Genomic DNA, 18581 nt, shown 5'->3' on the forward strand with positions numbered 1-18581 from the left:
AGATCATCCATTTGTCATAATTAATATTTTAAAAAATTATTTTTGGTTTATATGACCTTAAAGGGTAGAAATTCTGAAAAAAAAATAGAAAGAAAAGAAAGAATGCAAAATTAATCCAAATGAAAAATTTAGATGGTCATTCCATCTATTGTCAAGAAATTTAATAATAATTTTGAAATGTTTATGAAAGATTAAATATAGAATATTATAACTTTGAAAAGAATTAAAAGTTTTTTTTTTTAAAAAAAAAACAAATTATGACCAGATCAATTATATATATATATTATAATAATTTAATTAAAAAAAACTTAAGCATTTTAAAAACCTTAAAGTCTAGAATGGAATGTATAATAGGTCATAATTTTCTATTGCTATCAAATAATATGACAGTGTCCTTTGTACTTGCTTTTTTCAATTTTTTTAGGAGATAGAATAGCAAAAGTTCAATTTCTAAATAGTAGCTTTTAATTAAAGATCTACACAATTCCATGAAATGATTATCCACTGTTCTAATCTAGGTTGTATTAAGATAATGTATTGTCATAATTAAAAAAAAAAAATTGCTCTTAAAAGATTGGGCAAATTAGATGCCCTAAGACACAAACACGTTTGTTCAATTATTTATACAATAAAATTCATTACCTTCCTAAGAATAAATAAATAAATTTAGGAGTGATTTTGAATGTATTAAAATCACTTTTGTTTGGTTCAAAATTATCCTAAAATACATATTTAATCATTTAAAATTGATTTATATTTAATTTTACACTTTTAAATACAATTTTCTTATAACCAAAATTAGTTTTAAATGATTAAAGGTGTGTTTATAATACACTTTCAAGTGTTTAATTGAAAAAATAAGTCATTTAAAAAAACCGAGTGTTTGATAACTATTCAAAATAGTTTTTAAAGTGTAGTTTAAATAGTTTTTATCAAAAATATTTAAATAAAAATGAATTTATTGAAAAACATTTTATTCTCAAGTCAATCTAAACAGGACCTAAAAGCATATTTGAGAGTGATTTTAAAAACGACAAAATTAGTTTTAAATATTTCTTAACTACTTTCAAACATGCCCTAAATGTCATTCTTAGATGTTGCAACAAAAATAGAATTAAATATTCCCAAATTCCACTAAATTGAAAATTATTAAAAAAAAAAAAAGTAAGAGCAATTGTTTTAAATGGAAAAATTTACTAAAAATATTTTTCAATATAGCAAATGTCACTGTCTAACCATGAAAATACTGATATACATCTATTAGTTATCGGTGATAGACAGTGATAAACAATAACATTTTGTTATATTTATAAATAATTTGATTATTTTTTTATATTTGAAAATAACCCTAAAATAATATATTTTTTTCTATCTAGATTCGCCCAAATTATTTGGAAATTTTCAATCTTTTTTTTTTTTTGGGTCTCTTTTTAATTGTACAAATTAAAAGACCAACTACAATAAAATTAAAACCAACTACACCCTTTTTCACTTCCTCATTTGCTCCCTTTTTTTCACTACCTCATTTTTTTGGGAATAGAAATATTCAATCCGCTTTGATCACCCATTCGTTTTTTATTTAAAACTTAAGTTTGTTTTCTTTATATTTTCTACAATACATCATTTGTATAAAAGTTAAATTATTAGCTTAATTTCAAAAACAAAAAACAAATTTTTTAAAACTATAATTTTTAATTTTAAAATTTTGGCTTGATTTTTAAAAACATTGATAAAAAGTTACATAACAAAATAATAAAACTTAGATATACAAAGAGTGTTTATTGGCTAAAGTTTTAAAAACTAAAAATAAAAGATCATCTTGTTATCAATAAGACCTTAAAATTTTAGTTAAAATTATAAAATATTTTAACTAGTTGAATTATATGTTGGAAGTGGTTTCCACTCATATATAATTTAGTCTAAAAAATAATACCGACATCCTTATTAGTCACATCGAATAATTTCTCTTCTCGTATATCGGAAAATCGTAGGAGAGAGATGGGAAAGATTATTAGTCCTATCATTTCACTCTAATTATCCAAAATAAAAATTTTCAAATATGGTATTACAGCCAAAGCTCTTTCATTCTTCTTCTTCTTTCTTCTTCTTGTTGTTCTTCAAATCCAAAAAAAAATGTTATATCACATCAAAAGCTTAAAGCACATCACAGCCATGGCTGAAACAACTTTATTTCTTTCCCTTATATATAAAACACTATAATAAGTACCCACCACACTTACATCTCTCTTTTTTGCCTTCATGGTCCCAGCCATTTTCCTGCCAGCCGTGGGCACTACTGAAACCCCATAATTTTTTCTCCTTAATTAATAAATATATACATATATATATATTTATAAATTGCAATATTATCCCTCATCTTTCATAATATTTCAAAAGATACCTTTGAAATATAGTAGAAATTGAAATTATTTAGAATGTTGGATTGAAAGTGGGGCGTGGAACTCTATGGTAATATCCTCAAACTAATATTTTGAATAGACACACATTCTAGGTCACCGCCACATGTCATTTTAAGTTGCTTTTATATGATATGTTAAGAAATTTCTATCCAAATTAGAGTAGCTAGTTTCGAAATGTTTGTAAAATGGGTCAATGGTAAAAATTGCAACTTTTGAAAGTGAGTATTTTTTAATCTAAGAGCAACGTTTTTAGGGATATTTTTTTAAAATATAATTTAAAGAAAAAAATAATATTGCTTTAGTTTTAAATCCCATTAGTTCTACCACTTTAGTTTAATATGTGGGATAGAGAATTCAAACTCTTTTTTTTTCTTGAACAAGATACTAAAGGGGAGAGGTGGAATCGACAGGCGCATTGAAATTCTTAACTAGATTGACTCATTCGTAGCACACTCATCATATCCCAGACCCAGTAGAAAAATGCTTCATTGTCACAAAAGATAATTACAAGAGAGTTTGATACATCCAATAAAAAAAGTGAAGAGACTAGAGAAAAACCTTCAATTAATAGCAATAGTTAGCAATATCATAATTACGAATGATCTTTATATTAAAACTCCAAGAGGCCGCCAAATACAGTATCCTCCCACAAGTGAGTAGCAGTTCAAGCTTATGATCTCATGGTCAATGACATATACCTTTAACCAGTCCATTTATATTCAAATTGACCCATCAATTCCACCATAGAAACAGTACAACAAGATATTAATATAGTCAAGGAGTTAGTAAAGAATTATATAATACACCACTCTTTTTTTTTTTGGAACAAAATACTAGAGAAATATGGGATCAAGAGGTGTATTAGGTCATTACAACTAGGTTGACACACAACTGTAGCACCCTTGTCATACCTTGGTCTAGTAGAAAAATAATTGAGTCATAGGTTTTATTAAAAGGTAAAATAGAGTTTTTTTAGTACGAATAGATAAAAAAATAACAAAAACAAGAAACTAATGTCCCTTTGGTAACTATTTGGTTTTTTGTTTTTTTGTTTTTGAAAGTTAAGCCTATAAGCACTCATTTTCACCTTTAAATTTCTTGATTTGCTATCTTCTTTTTACCAATATTTTCAAAAACCAAACAAAAATTTGAAAACTAAAAAAAAAGTAGTTTTTAAGAACTTGTTTTTATTTTTGAAATTTAGTTTAGAATTCAATTTTGAAGATAAAAAAAATGCAAATCATTGTAAGAAATTGGGAGGAAATGGACTTAATTTTTAAAAATAAAAAATAAAAAATAAAATAGTTTTAAAATAGGGCTTAAATAAAAGAACATTTCAACCCAAAGAAGGTGAGAACCGAAGTAGAATTTTTTTTTTTTTTTTGATAAATTGTGGAATAGATAAATTAAACTTCTAATTCTAAAGTTGATAGTACAAGTTTTATGTTATTGTTTAGAGTTAAATATTTTGAAAGATATTAATTAACACATCTATATAATTTTCTCCAACCAAAATATCTTCCTTCATTGCTCAGCCATTATTATTTGAATCAAACCAGCATACATATTACATATACAATCAATTAAAATTGTTCAAAAATAGTTTTTACTCACAAAAGTTAATCATTTCTTGGGTTGTATAAATAAATAGAGTATTTTACATTTCTGGGTAGTGTGTAAAAATTAGTATAAAATTAAATATAAAATATTTTTATACAAATTTTGTTTTTTTTCTCTTCTCTCTCTAACTTTCTTTTTTTATCCCATTTATGTTCTCTCTCTAACCCTCCTTTCTCTATATAAAAGCCAGAAGTTTTACTGTTTTAATACATTGAAACCAAAAGAAGAATATAAAACACATCTTTCTTCTTCCTCTATTTCTTTGCCTATTTTCCCTTCTCTCTCTCATTTCATTTTGGAATTTTTTAGTTTGCAATTTTCTTTTTTTTTTTTTTTTTTAATTCCAGTCTCTTCTAAAAGCTATATATATTTGTTTTTTTTTTTTTCCTAATTAATTATCAATCATGTCAAGCTGCATCAACAGTGCTCAAGAACAACTCTGCTATATCCCCTGCAATTTTTGCAATATTGTTCTAGCGGTATAATTACTCATTAATAAATTAATTTCATCAAATCTCCAAAATTTTAAATCTCTTATCAATTCATTAACCTTCATTTTTGCTATAAAGATCTGATTTCCCCCCTTTTTTTGAGCTGTTTTTCTAAAGTTCACTCCTTTGTGTAATTTCTCTTTGTGGGTTTTGTCTTTTTTCCCCATTTTTGTCTACTAATTTTGTTGCTAAAGAGCAAGGAAATTCTAGAAAGAAGAAGGAGTTCTCCAAAAAAGCCACTTCTTGCTTCTCTATTAGAGTAATTTTGTAATAGATTTGCTTTTGTGGTTCGAAATTCGAACTTCTGATCTTTAAAATCAGTTGAGTCATGTTCAGATTGATTTAAACTCGAGATCTTAGTTTATACATTTTTCTAAGCATTGAAAAAACACCAATTCTTGAGTAAATTCTCCCCGAAAAAATGAAAGATCTAGAAAACCACTATGGTGATGAAGATCTTCAATTTCTTGTTCTTCATAACCCTAGCCTAGCTAGGGCTAGTTTTAAGAAAATGAACATATGGGCTGTTTCTCTTAATTTTCCTTTTTTTGGTTTTTTTAAGGTGAGTGTTCCATGCAGCAATCTCTTTGACATCGTGACCGTCCGATGTGGTCACTGTAGCAATCTCTGGTCTGTGAACATGGCTGCTGCTTTCCAATCTCTCTCATGGCAAAATTCTCAGGTGATTATTTAAATTAATTAATTAATTTCAAAATTTTCTCTTTTTTTTTTTTCCTCCTTAGTTTTAGTGAAGAGAGAGATCTCAAATGTCTGAAGATCAGCAGCGGCCTTGGCGGGGGAAAAAATACCTAAAATTGAAAATAAAAAATTAAAAAAATTTTAAAAATCCTTTTTCCTCTCTTGGGTTGAAAAAAGATAAAATTTTGGCTGAATTTCCAGCATGGGTCAATGGAATTTTGAAAACCCTAGACAGCGGCGGAAGTGGTGGTCGTGGCGGCTGCAGGCGGCGGCGCTGACAGCAGTCGCCATAACCCATAACCTATTTTATGTTTTTATTTTTGGTAGCTGTGTAAGGGTATCAGAAAGCTAGGCATTTTCTATATTTTAGTTTAGAAATTTTTTCAAACTTTAAGCCATTTTTTTAATTAACTTTTTTAAAAAATTTTATTCTTGGTTGATTTGATTGATTTGTTGTTCATTTTAGGGTTTCTTAGGTTCAATCTCTCATGTCTTTTCCAAAGCTTTTGTCTTCTACTAAAGAAACAACAGATCCATGAACTGATGGTTTTTCATTTTTTCTCTTGGATTTTTTTTCTCCCTTTTTTCACCAATATTCTTCTCATTTTCTTGAAATATGAAACATTAAACTTATGACAATCTCTTTAAAACAACTTATTTGTTTTCTCTCTCTCTCTTTGACAATGGGTTTTTAAAAAAACATAACCTCACTATCTCAAAAGATCTCACCCTATGAATCTCTCTCAAAAGAACAAAATTAGCTTCATCTCTCTCTAAATTAGCTTATTGTTTTTTTCCCACAAACTTTTATGAAAAAGAAACAAAACCCACTGAGCCAAAACATATGTTATGAAATGGGTTGATAACAATTTTTATTTTTTATTTTTTTTTCAAGATCTATTTTTGTTAATTTTTTCACATTTCTTAAAGAAACATTTTAATAATTTTGAGTTAAATTCTTAAAAAAAACATTTCTAATTTTCAAAACTTAAGATTTAGTTTTTAAAATATTGTTATAAAAGTAGAAAAAAAATCATTAGGTATAAGTAGTGCACCGTGAAGTCTCCCTAAAAATTAGCTTAATTATCAATCTCTCTCACATAACATAATTAACTTTTATCTCTCTCTAAATTAGCCTTCTCTCTGAAAAAGAAACAAAACCCATCAAGCCAAATCAGATTATATGAAATGGGTTTAACCAATTAAGCTTCAATCTCTCTAAAAAGATTAGCTTGATTATCTATTTCTTTCTCTCAATAGAACAATTATAAGTACTTAATCTCTCTCTAAGCTAATTTTTTCCCTCTCTTAAAATAAAATTAGGCATCAAACCATAGCCACAGTGGCAGTGGAGCTGATCATTACAGAGTTGAATTGGGATCATCATCAAAATGCAACAACAAGATGAAAATGAGAGCACCAATTAAAAACTCTACAAATGATCATGATCAAAGGATCATTAATCGACGTAAGTAATTATCATTAATAATTATAATAAATAAATTTCATTCATAGAATTTTTTTTTTCTAACTAAAAATATGTCATCTGAGTTGTTATTTTCTTTTTTCAGCTCCCGAGAAGAGGCAGAGAGTACCTTCTGCATATAATCAGTTTATAAAGTATGAAAAAAGAAAATTAGACTTTTATTATTATTTTTTTTTGGGGACAATTTTTAAACAAAATATATTCATTTTCATGGGTCATTTCAATTCTCCTTTTGCTTTTAAAACCTGACAAAATTACCTAAAATTCAGAGAGGAAATCCAGAGGATCAAAGCAACTAATCCAGATATTACCCACAGGGAAGCATTCAGTACTGCTGCTAAAAATGTAAGTACAACATTGGGGTTTTTTTTTTTTTTTTTCCTCCTTATTTTAACAATATTTTAATGCATCTCGAACTGTATTATCTCTATACAGTCTATTTCAATCACACAATAAAAAAACTCATATATATTTAAAGAAAATAATTTTTCATTATCAAACCGTGCTTGGACAATTGAGTGGACTGCACAATGATATATACAACCTAGAATGCACCTTTTTTTACGGTTTGTTTTTAGCGGCAGTTGTAAATATATCAATCAGACTCAAAGTATTTGCATATATAACACAATACAAAAGAATTTGTAGGTATAACAAAGTTTAGATATTGCTTTCAAAGCCTATTAATGATATATTCGCTAGTAAAAGTCTATTAGTGATAGACCATATCATTAGTAAGAATCTAACAACAATAGAGACTATCATAAATTTTGTTATATTTGCCATTCTTTAACTATGTTACTATATACTTAATTATTATCTTTAAAAATACTATGTAACTGTATTCTTTTTTTTTTTTTTTTTTATTATTATTGTTTTTACAAATTAGGGTTTTTTTAATGAGAAAATATGACAATCTTTTGGGTATTGACTTGTTTATTTCTGAAATGGCAGTGGGCACATTTCCCACATATTCATTTTGGCCTCATGCTGGATACCAACAATCTGCAGACTAAGAATGATGCGAGTAATATGGTAACTAAATAGTTTCAAAGGCTAGTTGGTCTGATGCTATATACGATCTTGTTTTAAATTTTCTATTTTCAAAAGTTGAAGTAAGTCTGAACAGAAACAGAAATATCTTTTGAATTTCTTAGTGATGATTTATTGGATATTATTTAACAGATTTAGTTCCTTTAATTAAAGGATTTCTAATTTTCATATTCTCAAAATAGTTATCAAACGGGATCAGATACGTTTGAAAACATTTCAAATGGAAATTTTCAAAATTAGAAGTGAAAAAATTGGTCTACTAATTTATGATTGGTATTTGACATTGGTGTTTTTATTTAATTTTTCTGTTGCTTGATAGGGATCTGAGAAGCATCTGATGTCAGTGCCAGGGCTGCACTATTGATTGAAGAAATGATTATGATAATCTTGAAGGAAGAATTATGATCACTTGAAATTTGGGTATTTTCAAGGGGTCAAAATTAACAGCCCATGCATATGTTTCCTTATTTCCTTTCTATGTTTTATTTGCAATTAGTTTATTGATTGTTAGGGGAAATGTTTGCCTTCTTTAATTATGAACTGAATTTCTCTTCCCTTTATAATGTGTCTGATTTAATAATATGTATGTATCCCCATTTTACTATGAAAGTAAGTTTAATTAATAAAATATTCTCTTTCGATATTTTATTGTTCATCGATTATTTATTTGATTTTTCTTTAAGTTCAACTAGAGGATGAAAGGTTTAAACCAAAATAAAATATATTCGTTTATGGATTATAATCTAAAAAATCTTCTTAATTCATTAAAAAAAAAAATTTAAAAAAATGATAAATTTATTGTTGAATATCTATCTCTTTCATTACAAAATGGGATTATTAATTAAAAAAAATGAATAAAATCCATTCAATTCATGATTTAATGGAAATGTTCCAAAAGTTTCCCTATCTCTAGAAGCTAAATACAGACGCTTTATATTTTTTTTAGCTTCACTAAATAGTATTCATAAATCCAAATGTTAGGATGAGTTGACTTTAAGTATAGTTAATGCATATCGATATGACGAAGAAGATATTCCTTTTATCAAAGTTACGAGACTATTTTACTGAGAATCCTTCACTATTATCGTAAACTAGTATCATTATAATATAAAATGGGAATCAAATAGAATGGCAACTATTTGGGAGTCGACTATTGTTTGAAGACGATATAAGTTACGTTTGATTATTGTTAAAAGTGACATTATTATGGCATTGAATAGATTCGAGTGGCAAATTGAAAGTTATAAATATACTTGTAACTTAAGGAAGATTTGTCAAATCGAGTATAGATCAATTAGTATATGAGTTTGCTAGAAACCATAAGATCCGTGGTTTGAATTCTCCTATCCCAATTGTACTAAAAGAAAAAGCTTAAAGAAGAAAGGAATTGTACCTTGATTGAACTAGCTTTCAAGTAATGAAAATTCTTCCCTTTTTAACCAAAAAGATATAACCCTAATTTTGCAACATCTTGATTTGTATGGCAACAATACTGGGGGTACAACCTAAGATGGATCTATATTTATTTTATGCATATCACTTTTATCATACAAAAAAAGAAAAAAGAATTGAGATGGTTTTTTTTTTTTAAATGTAAGAAGAATTTGTTAGATTAAAAGTTAAGATTGAATCGTTTGATGAATGCAGAAAGATAGGTATAACATAGAATATTGGAATGTATTTTTATTGTTTTTATTTTTATTTCATTTTTTACGGCCAAAAGACAGGTGGGATAAAGGTTAATAATTAGAAAGGGGGAAAAGGGGAGCTTTGATGCATTTAAAAAAATCACTGCTTCCATGATCAGTTTTTTTTTTTAATCTTTTGCCTTTGTATGCTTTTCATGCAATGCTGGAAGAAAATAGGCACACATATATAGATTTTGAATCATTCTATGATGCTTATATCGAAATTGATGCCAAATCATATAAGTTGCACACAAGTATAAGCAAATTTAAAAATAATATATATATATAACGAAATAAAGTAAAGTTTAGGGTGTTTGTGGGTTGGATTAGAGCATTTTTTTAGTTCCATTCCAATCGTTCAAGTTATAAATTTCTTCAACTCAAAAAATTCTTATTAAATAATGAATCAAATCCAACCCATTTGTGAGATATTTGAATTGGATTGATCGAGTTTTTCGAATATCCTTAGATTTTATATGTACTAGTAGTAGTAATAATAATAATAATTATAAATATTTGATTTAAAATATGTTAGATATTATTTCCATTAGAAGTTCCTAAATGGAACTACTTTATGTCTTATATAGAACATATTTTTTTTTGTTTTTATATAAAATACAGTCTCTAATGCATCTCTTTATCGTTTATCCCTACAAAATACCAAAAAAAATTGAACGATCTTAGATTAGATTAGAAGGGATATAATGAAATTCCTTGATAGGCTCTCTTCACTTTTTACATTTTTTTCTCTCTCGATGTCTAAAGTATTGAAAAAAAAAAAAAGTAGATTGATTTTACTCTATAACTAGACTTTATTTTATAACTATTTAGTACTTTGAAAATTAAGCTTAAAAATATTATTTTTCAATGTATGAAATTCTTTGTTTTTACCTACTTAATTACTACAAAGCTTTTCAAAATTTAAACCAAAATTTAAAATAAAAAAATCAAATATTTTTGTTTTTAGCTTTTGGTTAGGAAAATTATTCTAAATGACAAAATTGTTTAAAATATTTATAAATAATAACAAAATATCACAATCTACCTGTGATATATCGCAATAGTAGACACATTGGCACAGATAGACACAGATAGTAATCTATCATTGTTAATTGGAGTCGATTGTGATGTTTTCCTATTATTTATAAATATTTTGATTCATTTTTCTATATTTGAAAACAATACGTTTGGTTAAGAATTAAAATATTTAATTTTTTCCAAAAAGTGAAAACTTATGTGTCAACCTGTACCGATCTCACATATTTTGTATCTTGTTTAAAAGAGTAAAAAAAAAAAAAAAAAAATCGTTGTAGAGAAATTGTGATAGGACAAATAGCATTTTGAAAACCAAAAGTCAAAAATAAAAAAACCCAAAATGTTATAGAGTAGAGTATTTCTTACATTTTCATCATTGATTATATATGGTATATATTCAAGTGAAGTTTAACTCATCAAGTATCATATTTTCCCTCCCATTATTTGTGGAGGTAATACTATTAGGCTACATCCATCTCTTTGTATTATTTTCAATCTCATATATGAAAGAAAATTTGAGTTATTAAAAATATTTTTTTAGGTTTTTTTTTTCATATGTCAATTTGTGATTGGACACTTAGATGGATGGCAAAAAGATGAGTGCTTCTTGAGATATGCACCCAAATATTTTTTTTCTTGTTTCTCAATGATTTGTCTTTAAATTTAAAGAGATGTTGATCACTTGGGAAAAAGAACTTAGACAACTAATTATGCAATAAGAAAATTATCAATTCAATAGCAATAAGTCATATTTGAAGAGGCTCATATATAGAACGTCTTGAAATATGTCTATACCTAGAAGATTGTGGATTGAATTGACTTCGATGAAATTTTACCACGGCCATCATCAATAGGTTTAGTCGGGTGCTAGTGCAACCATTACACGACCAAATATATCTTATTTTTATCAGTATAAAAAAAATTCATTTTACAGAACTTCCTTCTTGTATCAATAAACTATCACCCGCTAATACAACGTTGAAATTTGATTATTCTTTTCTCTCTTTTTTTTTGTTTTTTTTTTATCAAATTAGAAAGATATAAGAAATTTCGTCTTTTTCTCACTTTTTTAAAGTAAGCATATCAAATTACAACATTTTTCAACCCACATTACTAGCAATGTTTATACATAATTTTATTGTAAAGGTATACAACTCAAAGCATTGTATTCTACTGATATTTTTAAATAATAGAATGTTCTATTACATTTGATCTCCAATAAGCAAACAAGTGGGACTTTACCAACAGCATCATATCCCTCATTAAATTTGCTTGACAATCTTTTTTCTTTTTCTTGGAATCCAAACAAAATGAATAATTGAAGGAATCCCCACCAATGGATGGAAAGGCATTTTGAGTTGTTTTTGATCTACAAGCATCCATTTAATTCAATCAAGGGGAATGGAACTTAGAAGAAACTACATTATTTGAACTTTTTTTTTTTTTTTTTTTAAAAAAAAAAAACACTTTAGTATGCATTACACCATAACTTTACATTATATACATACACACACCTTGTGTCTAAAGAATCATTTGTTTTTTAACGTGGGAACATCTTCATGCTCTCGATCAACGAAAACGATATCACGATCCTATCAGATGGCTCTCGTTTCATGGAAAACAAATACTTTATGCTCTATTTAAAAAGTGTTTGATTTTTAGTTTGTGAAATTTGAGTCAATAAACACAATTCATGGAAAGTTTTGAAAACTAATTAAAAGAAATTAGTGTTTAAAAACTTGAGTTCGTTTTTTATAATTAGCTTAGGAATAATTCGAAATGTTAACCTTATCCATTTAAGAAAAATATGAAAAAAAAAAAATTACACAGACCTAATTTTCAAAAACTAAATGGTTATAATCATTAAACATACATTTATGTTGTACATGGCTAATTAACATAACTTTTAGGTGAAATGAGACCTTTCATTTCTTGTCTTTCCTTTTAAACTTTCATTACTTCATTTGTTTTTTTCTTTTGAAAGAGCATACTTTATTGAAAAGACAAGTGAAAAATAAAATAAAATTATGGCATAAAATGAAGATCAACATACAAGTTTAAAATAATGGTAGTTTCAAATATTATAATTAGACAAGAATTTAGTTTTGCTCGACCATGAAATCCTCCATGGCAATAATGTCTTCTCCTAACTGTGTAACTGGATTACGACCTTGCTAAAAGTTCGATCGCATTTCTTTCAAGTCAGAAATTTCTTTTTTAAATAATAAACAGAAGATCGAGGATCAATAAATACATCAGGATATCTCAAAAGGTTCAATCTTTTTCTTCAAGCCAGAAATTCCAGAGCGAAGCATAAAATATGTATTTAGTCATAGCATCGATTTCACCTAAAAAGGATTATGTGCAAGAACTTCTTTGTAAAAAAATTGTTATATCACATTGATGAAGAATAACGTAGTTAAACATTGGTGTATATGGCTAAAATATATGCAAATTCTAATTAGCAACAAAGATCAAATTAGGATAATCATGAAACAAATATTCAATTTATATGAATATGGAAGTACAAAACGTATGGTGTATAATCGAACTTAAATTTCAACATTGCAAAATGAGAGAATGAATCAGTATTTTGTAATATGACATGTTCTTATCGAAAAGAACAATTCTTTGATATCATTCAAAGACTCAAGTAGAGTGATTGAGAAGACGAATGAATTAGAAAAAAGGAAAAGAAAGAGTTTTCATCCAATGAAAATTACGATTCACTGTAAGCTAGAAGTTTCTCTTTTAGGTTAGTCATCAAAATTAATGAGCAAAAAAAAAAAAAAGTGCCACTCTATGGAATTATTTCATATAAAATTTGAACAAGAAAATCCTAGTAATGAGGATTGATGGGAAAAAGAGGGAGAGAAAAGTGTTTTCTTTTTCTCATTCAAAAGCCAAAATCCTAGAAAAAAAGATTATGTTTTTCTGTCCAACCAAACACATATGGGACTGTAAACTCATAATTAACTATGACCTATATGAAAAGGAATTCTTCACAATATAATTGGACCACAATCTTCATTTTAGGGCACCTGGAATTCCATTTTCACTTGCCACAGAATCACTTCACTAAAAGCACCATTATTAAAGCCAGAGGATCATATATATATATATATATATATATATATAACCCATCAATTCTTGTATAGTATTTCACTAAAATAATGTGTGTATGCTATATATAATAAAGTTTTGATTTAGTATTAAGGTTGGATTAAAAACTTTCCATTCCATTGTTTACAGACATTTCTATAGTTAAAGAGGATTGACAATAAAGAGAAATTTGTAGATCGTTTAAAAATGTTTTATCTCTGCTATTCTTTGGCATTTTTAGCTAGAAAAAGGAATGATTGTCTCTAATTCAAATGGTAATTAAAAAGTTCTAAACCGTTTTTGGGAGGACATGCTCATCATTTGAACTTTTTAAGTCTAATCTATCTATTGATTATTCCCACTCTTGTATTGCTTAATAAAATGGTATCATTCTTCTATAAAATAAAAGAGAATATAGCAAAAGTTTTTAGCTTTTTAAGATTAGTATGTTTACTAGTATATACATTAAGGTTAATTAGATCTTAGTTTTAGAATTTATAAACTTAAAGCTTTTTCTCAACCCCAAATCAATTATATTTATCGACCAAGGTATCCCATCTTGATTTAAAAAAGGGAAAAAAAAATCTCAATGGACTAAAATTAATTAAGTAGGCAAAGAAGAAAGTAACATCTAGTTGTAAATATTCTAGAATGAAAAAGAAAAAATGCATTAATATTGTTCAAGGAATTTATATTTTCAATCATAAAATTAAATTTACAATTCTATTTACCACAAATGTGAGGTGAACATAGAATACACATATAATTTATTTATCCATCTATACTTTTTATATAATTACATCCAAATTATCCATTTATACCTAAATGTTAGAGTTCCTAATCTCTATCTTTATGTGTTGTTCGACTAAAAAAAATTAAGGCCCTTTTTGAATAAGAGTTTCTTTGCAATAACTATCTCTAATTGTTATTGTTTTTAAAATAGAGAATAATCATCTACACAATAAAATTAATATCTATAATAATCTATCATCATGTATTATTAATTAATCTAACTCGAATATAATTTAATGGATTAAAATATTATACACCTAATGTAAAAATTAGACTTTTGAATCATCACTTTTGCATAGTTTGAACTAAAGAAAAGGGGAAAAAAAGTGTTATTTTTTTGTTACTTTTTGGAGAACTAGAAAAAGGAATGAGATTTTGAGATTTAAAAGTGGAGAGGAAAATAGTATAAAAAGAAGAAAATATATATGAATAGATTGAAAGAAAGGTAGGAGTGTGTCATGAAATCTGTGGTAAATTGTTTCAGACTGATATCATAAAAACATGTTCTGACACTTAGAATCTGAAACGTCAAATTCATGCCTCTTTGGCATTCATTTCATTTCCCTCTCATCTCTCTCTTCTTATTTTCTTTAAAAAATAATTTAACGTGTCATTGAATGATATATTATTTTAAATAAAATTATTTTTTAATCTCTAAATTTTGAAAAATATATATATTTAGTCATCGAGTTTTCAAAATGTATATTTTTAGTCCTCGATTTTTTAAAAATAAATTCATTTGGTTTTTAAATTTTTAAAATGTACAATTTTAGTCTCGAGGATTTTTAAAATATGTTTAAAAAGTCTCTACAATAAATTATTATTATTATTTTAAATTAAAAAATTATTTTTTAAACATCACAATTTATCTCTAGAATTATTTTTAGTCCTATTTTTGTAATTCAAAATTTCATATAATTATAAAAAATGAAAATAAAAAAATAGATGGGGACCTTTTAAACCTATTCTTAAAAACTTGAAGACTAAAAAGGTATATTTGGAAAACTTAGAGACCAAATACACTTATTCTAAAAAATTCAGGGACTAAAAAGATATGTTTTGAAAACTTAGGGACCAAATGTACCTATTCTTCAAAATTTTGAGACTAGAAAAATAGTTTGCCTATTATTTTATGTCACGAAAGCTCACACTATTTTTAAATGTTTCTTTAATGACGGATAATGAATAGAGGTTGTGTAGTACCGGTACTTTTCTCCAATCTGGTTTTTGTCATGATGTAAATGTTTTCTACTAAAAAGAGAAATGTTTATTAACAAGGTCTCATTTGAGAACCATTTTGATTTTAGTTTTGCATTTTAAAAAATTGTGTGATGGGTTTTTTAACCATTTATTTGCCCATATTTTCATTATTTGAAACATTTAAGGCAATTTTAAAAAAAGTTTTAAAAAACTATTTTTGAGTTAAAACTACAAGTTTACTTCCTAAATTTTGAAGTTTTTATCCATATTTTGATTCTTGAACATGAAAGAGTGTCTAAAAGGTTCTTGAATGTCAATATGAGCATAACTCAACTTATATAATATTTGTACTATCGACCTCGAAGTTAGAGGTTCGATTCCCCCACTTCATACTTTAATTATTACAAAAAAAAAAAAAAAAAAATCTTAGACTTTCAATTTGGTGTCCATAGATCCCTAAAATTCCAAAAAAAATCTATTAAACATGAATTTGAAATTTATGTTCAATAGATCCTTGAATTTTAAATTATATTTGATATCTAGTAAATTGTGAATTTTAAAAAATTCGAAAGCTCAATGATTATATTTATAATTTTGAAAGTTCATAATCAAATAAAGACAAAAATTTCAAAATCTAGCGATTAAATTTGTAATTAAAAATTTTCTTTTAGTTCTAAAAAACCATTGGTTGGAAAGCTGATTTTTTTGTTCTCAGAGAAATGAAACAATACTTTTTTTTTTTTTTGTATAAATAGAGTGTAGAAATTTGAACTTTAAGAGTACATGTCAAATACCACCGAACTATTCTTAATGTGACAAAATGAAATAATGCACACAAGTGTCTTTTGGTATAATGTTTTATTATGTGGGTCTATCTCTAGATATGGAAAATGTTATATATTTATTTATTTATCACACATCCTTTTGTTTTCCCTCGTAATTATTAAGAGAGAGTGCTTTTTTCACGACGGTGGATTTGTAGAATTTAGAAATAATAAGATGAATTTGTATTTTGGAGATTCTTTAAGAAAGTGAAAAAAGAAGAAAACAATGTAATATTTAATTTGTTGGTTATATTTATAGAGCAACTAACACGAACATAATTCAATTATCATAAAGTTCTGTGTTATTAACTTTAAAATATTAGAAAAAAAATGGTCATGAAGCATGAAAATGCAATGATGCATTAAATCGGTTGGAGGCGTGATTTATGGTAGAGCCTCCTATTTTATTGTATTCAAATCAATTGTTGGAGGCTTGATTTATCGTGTTTTTTTATGTGATTTTAATGGGGTCAATTTTTCACGGATTTTAATGCATTCTTGCATTTTCAATATGGGACAATTGCAACTTTAATAAAAAAATAAATGGAAAATTAAACGTGTTCCTAGATTTTGTTTTTCTTGAAAACATGACAAAAGGTCTCTATTTGAACATTTGATTACTATTTGATTTTTATGTGATTTTTATATGATTATTATGTGATTGTTATATGATTGTCACGTCTACAATTACAAAAAAGTTGAAAGCATGATTTTGATTTCTTAAAATGTATTTGCCATATAATGCAATTTCTCTATTTTTTTATATATATTTTATACTTTGTCGCACTTTGATCGGTAAAACAACCATATTTTTTCAATAAATTTCAATATAGTTATAATAAATTAAAAAGAATGTTAAAAAGAATTGTAATTTGATTGTCCGCACCACATAATGTAAAAAAAAGAGAAAAAAGAAGAATCAAAATTGATAGTGGATGTTTTATGTCACTTAAAACTACACTCATTTTAGTAAAACTTAAAATTGTGGTCGGCTTTTATTCTTCTCTCCTCATTAGGAAGAAATGGTAATCTACTTTTGGGAATAAATTCTAATACCCAAAATCTCTAGAATTTTTATAAATAGAATTATTTATTTATTTTTGAAACATAATAAAATTATTTCTAGATACATATGGTTTAGACTTCATAATTTCCAATGGATTAAAGTTTTTTTTTTTTAAAAAAAAAAATCCATTATAGTCAACTTCAACTTAATTGATGTCATCTCGATGTGATTATTTCATATTCAGTAGCAAATTTCTAGCTAAAAATATAGATTAAATATTTCGTTCGAAAAAAAAAAAGTTATTTTTAAAGGATTACGATCCTTCATTCCTCTTGCAAGAACATTGAAAAATAGTAATTTTCTTATATAATAGGTTTGCGACGGAGAAAATGAGAATTATAATTTAGCTACACACTTTTGAAAAATATTATATCTTCAATCATCATACAAAACTAACACCATTTTTTAAAGCTCGTTCAAATAGTTTTTCTCAGTATATCTTAGACGGGATCAGCTACCGATATGTAGTAAAAAATAATTAACTTATTGTTTTGAACATTTTCGATATGTGTGACATATTACACCAAGATTTTATTAATATATATCAAAATCTTATGTAATTTTTCAAAATCTTTCCCAATTTCTAATTTAATTCAAGCCTTGAACCTTGTTTTTCAAGAAGCATACATTTTAAATTCTTGCAAGAATTCAATAGAAGAATTAGGGACATTGGGTTTAATGCACAGGTTAGAAATCAAGTTTCTTTCAATTACAAGTTCAAGTATGAGCATTTTGAAAATAGAACAATGATCTCTTCACAAACTTGCTTTCTTTTTCTCATGAATCTCTCTTTTTCTTTGATCTTTTCTTACTCTCGATTATTAATTGGTTTGGATAGGAGAAATTATCATAAATAGTACGATTAGTTTTTCACCTTACAAAATTAGCACGCTTTTTAAAAACTTGTAAAATAGTTTTTCTCAGTCTATCTCAAACGAGATTAGTCATGAAATTTTAGTTAAAAAATCAATTTTTTCCAACTTATTGATTGTTTTGGTTCTTCTCGGTACATCTTCATAATTACACACCGAGATTTGCTAATTCTTTTATGTAATCTTCCCAAATCTTACACCAAATCTTATATTATTTTCAAATTTTCTCCATC

General features: G+C 26.3%; 1 protein-coding gene across 2 annotated transcripts; it reads left to right on the plus strand.

Moving 5' to 3' along the window:
* Positions 1 to 4166: 4166 nt before the first annotated feature.
* Positions 4167 to 8412, plus strand: LOC120079528 (axial regulator YABBY 5-like). Of its 2 annotated transcripts, none has more exons than XM_039033740.2 (7): positions 4167 to 4519; positions 5094 to 5213; positions 6554 to 6698; positions 6802 to 6850; positions 6986 to 7061; positions 7671 to 7751; positions 8089 to 8412. In XM_039033740.2, exons 1-7 carry the CDS (start codon positions 4445 to 4447, stop codon positions 8131 to 8133), a joined length of 591 nt encoding a protein of 196 aa, XP_038889668.1. In that variant the 5' UTR covers positions 4167 to 4444; the 3' UTR covers positions 8134 to 8412. The 2 variants fall into 2 exon arrangements, with proteins under 2 accessions (XP_038889668.1, XP_090171072.1); XM_090314946.1 differs by having other exon boundaries at positions 4271 to 4851.
* The last annotated feature ends 10169 nt before the right edge of the window (positions 8413 to 18581 follow it).

Source organism: Benincasa hispida, chromosome 6, assembly GCF_027475165.1.
Source record: "Benincasa hispida cultivar pf3 chromosome 6, pf3_genome.v1.1, whole genome shotgun sequence".
In the NCBI taxonomy this organism is placed as follows: Eukaryota; Viridiplantae; Streptophyta; class Magnoliopsida; order Cucurbitales; family Cucurbitaceae; genus Benincasa; species Benincasa hispida.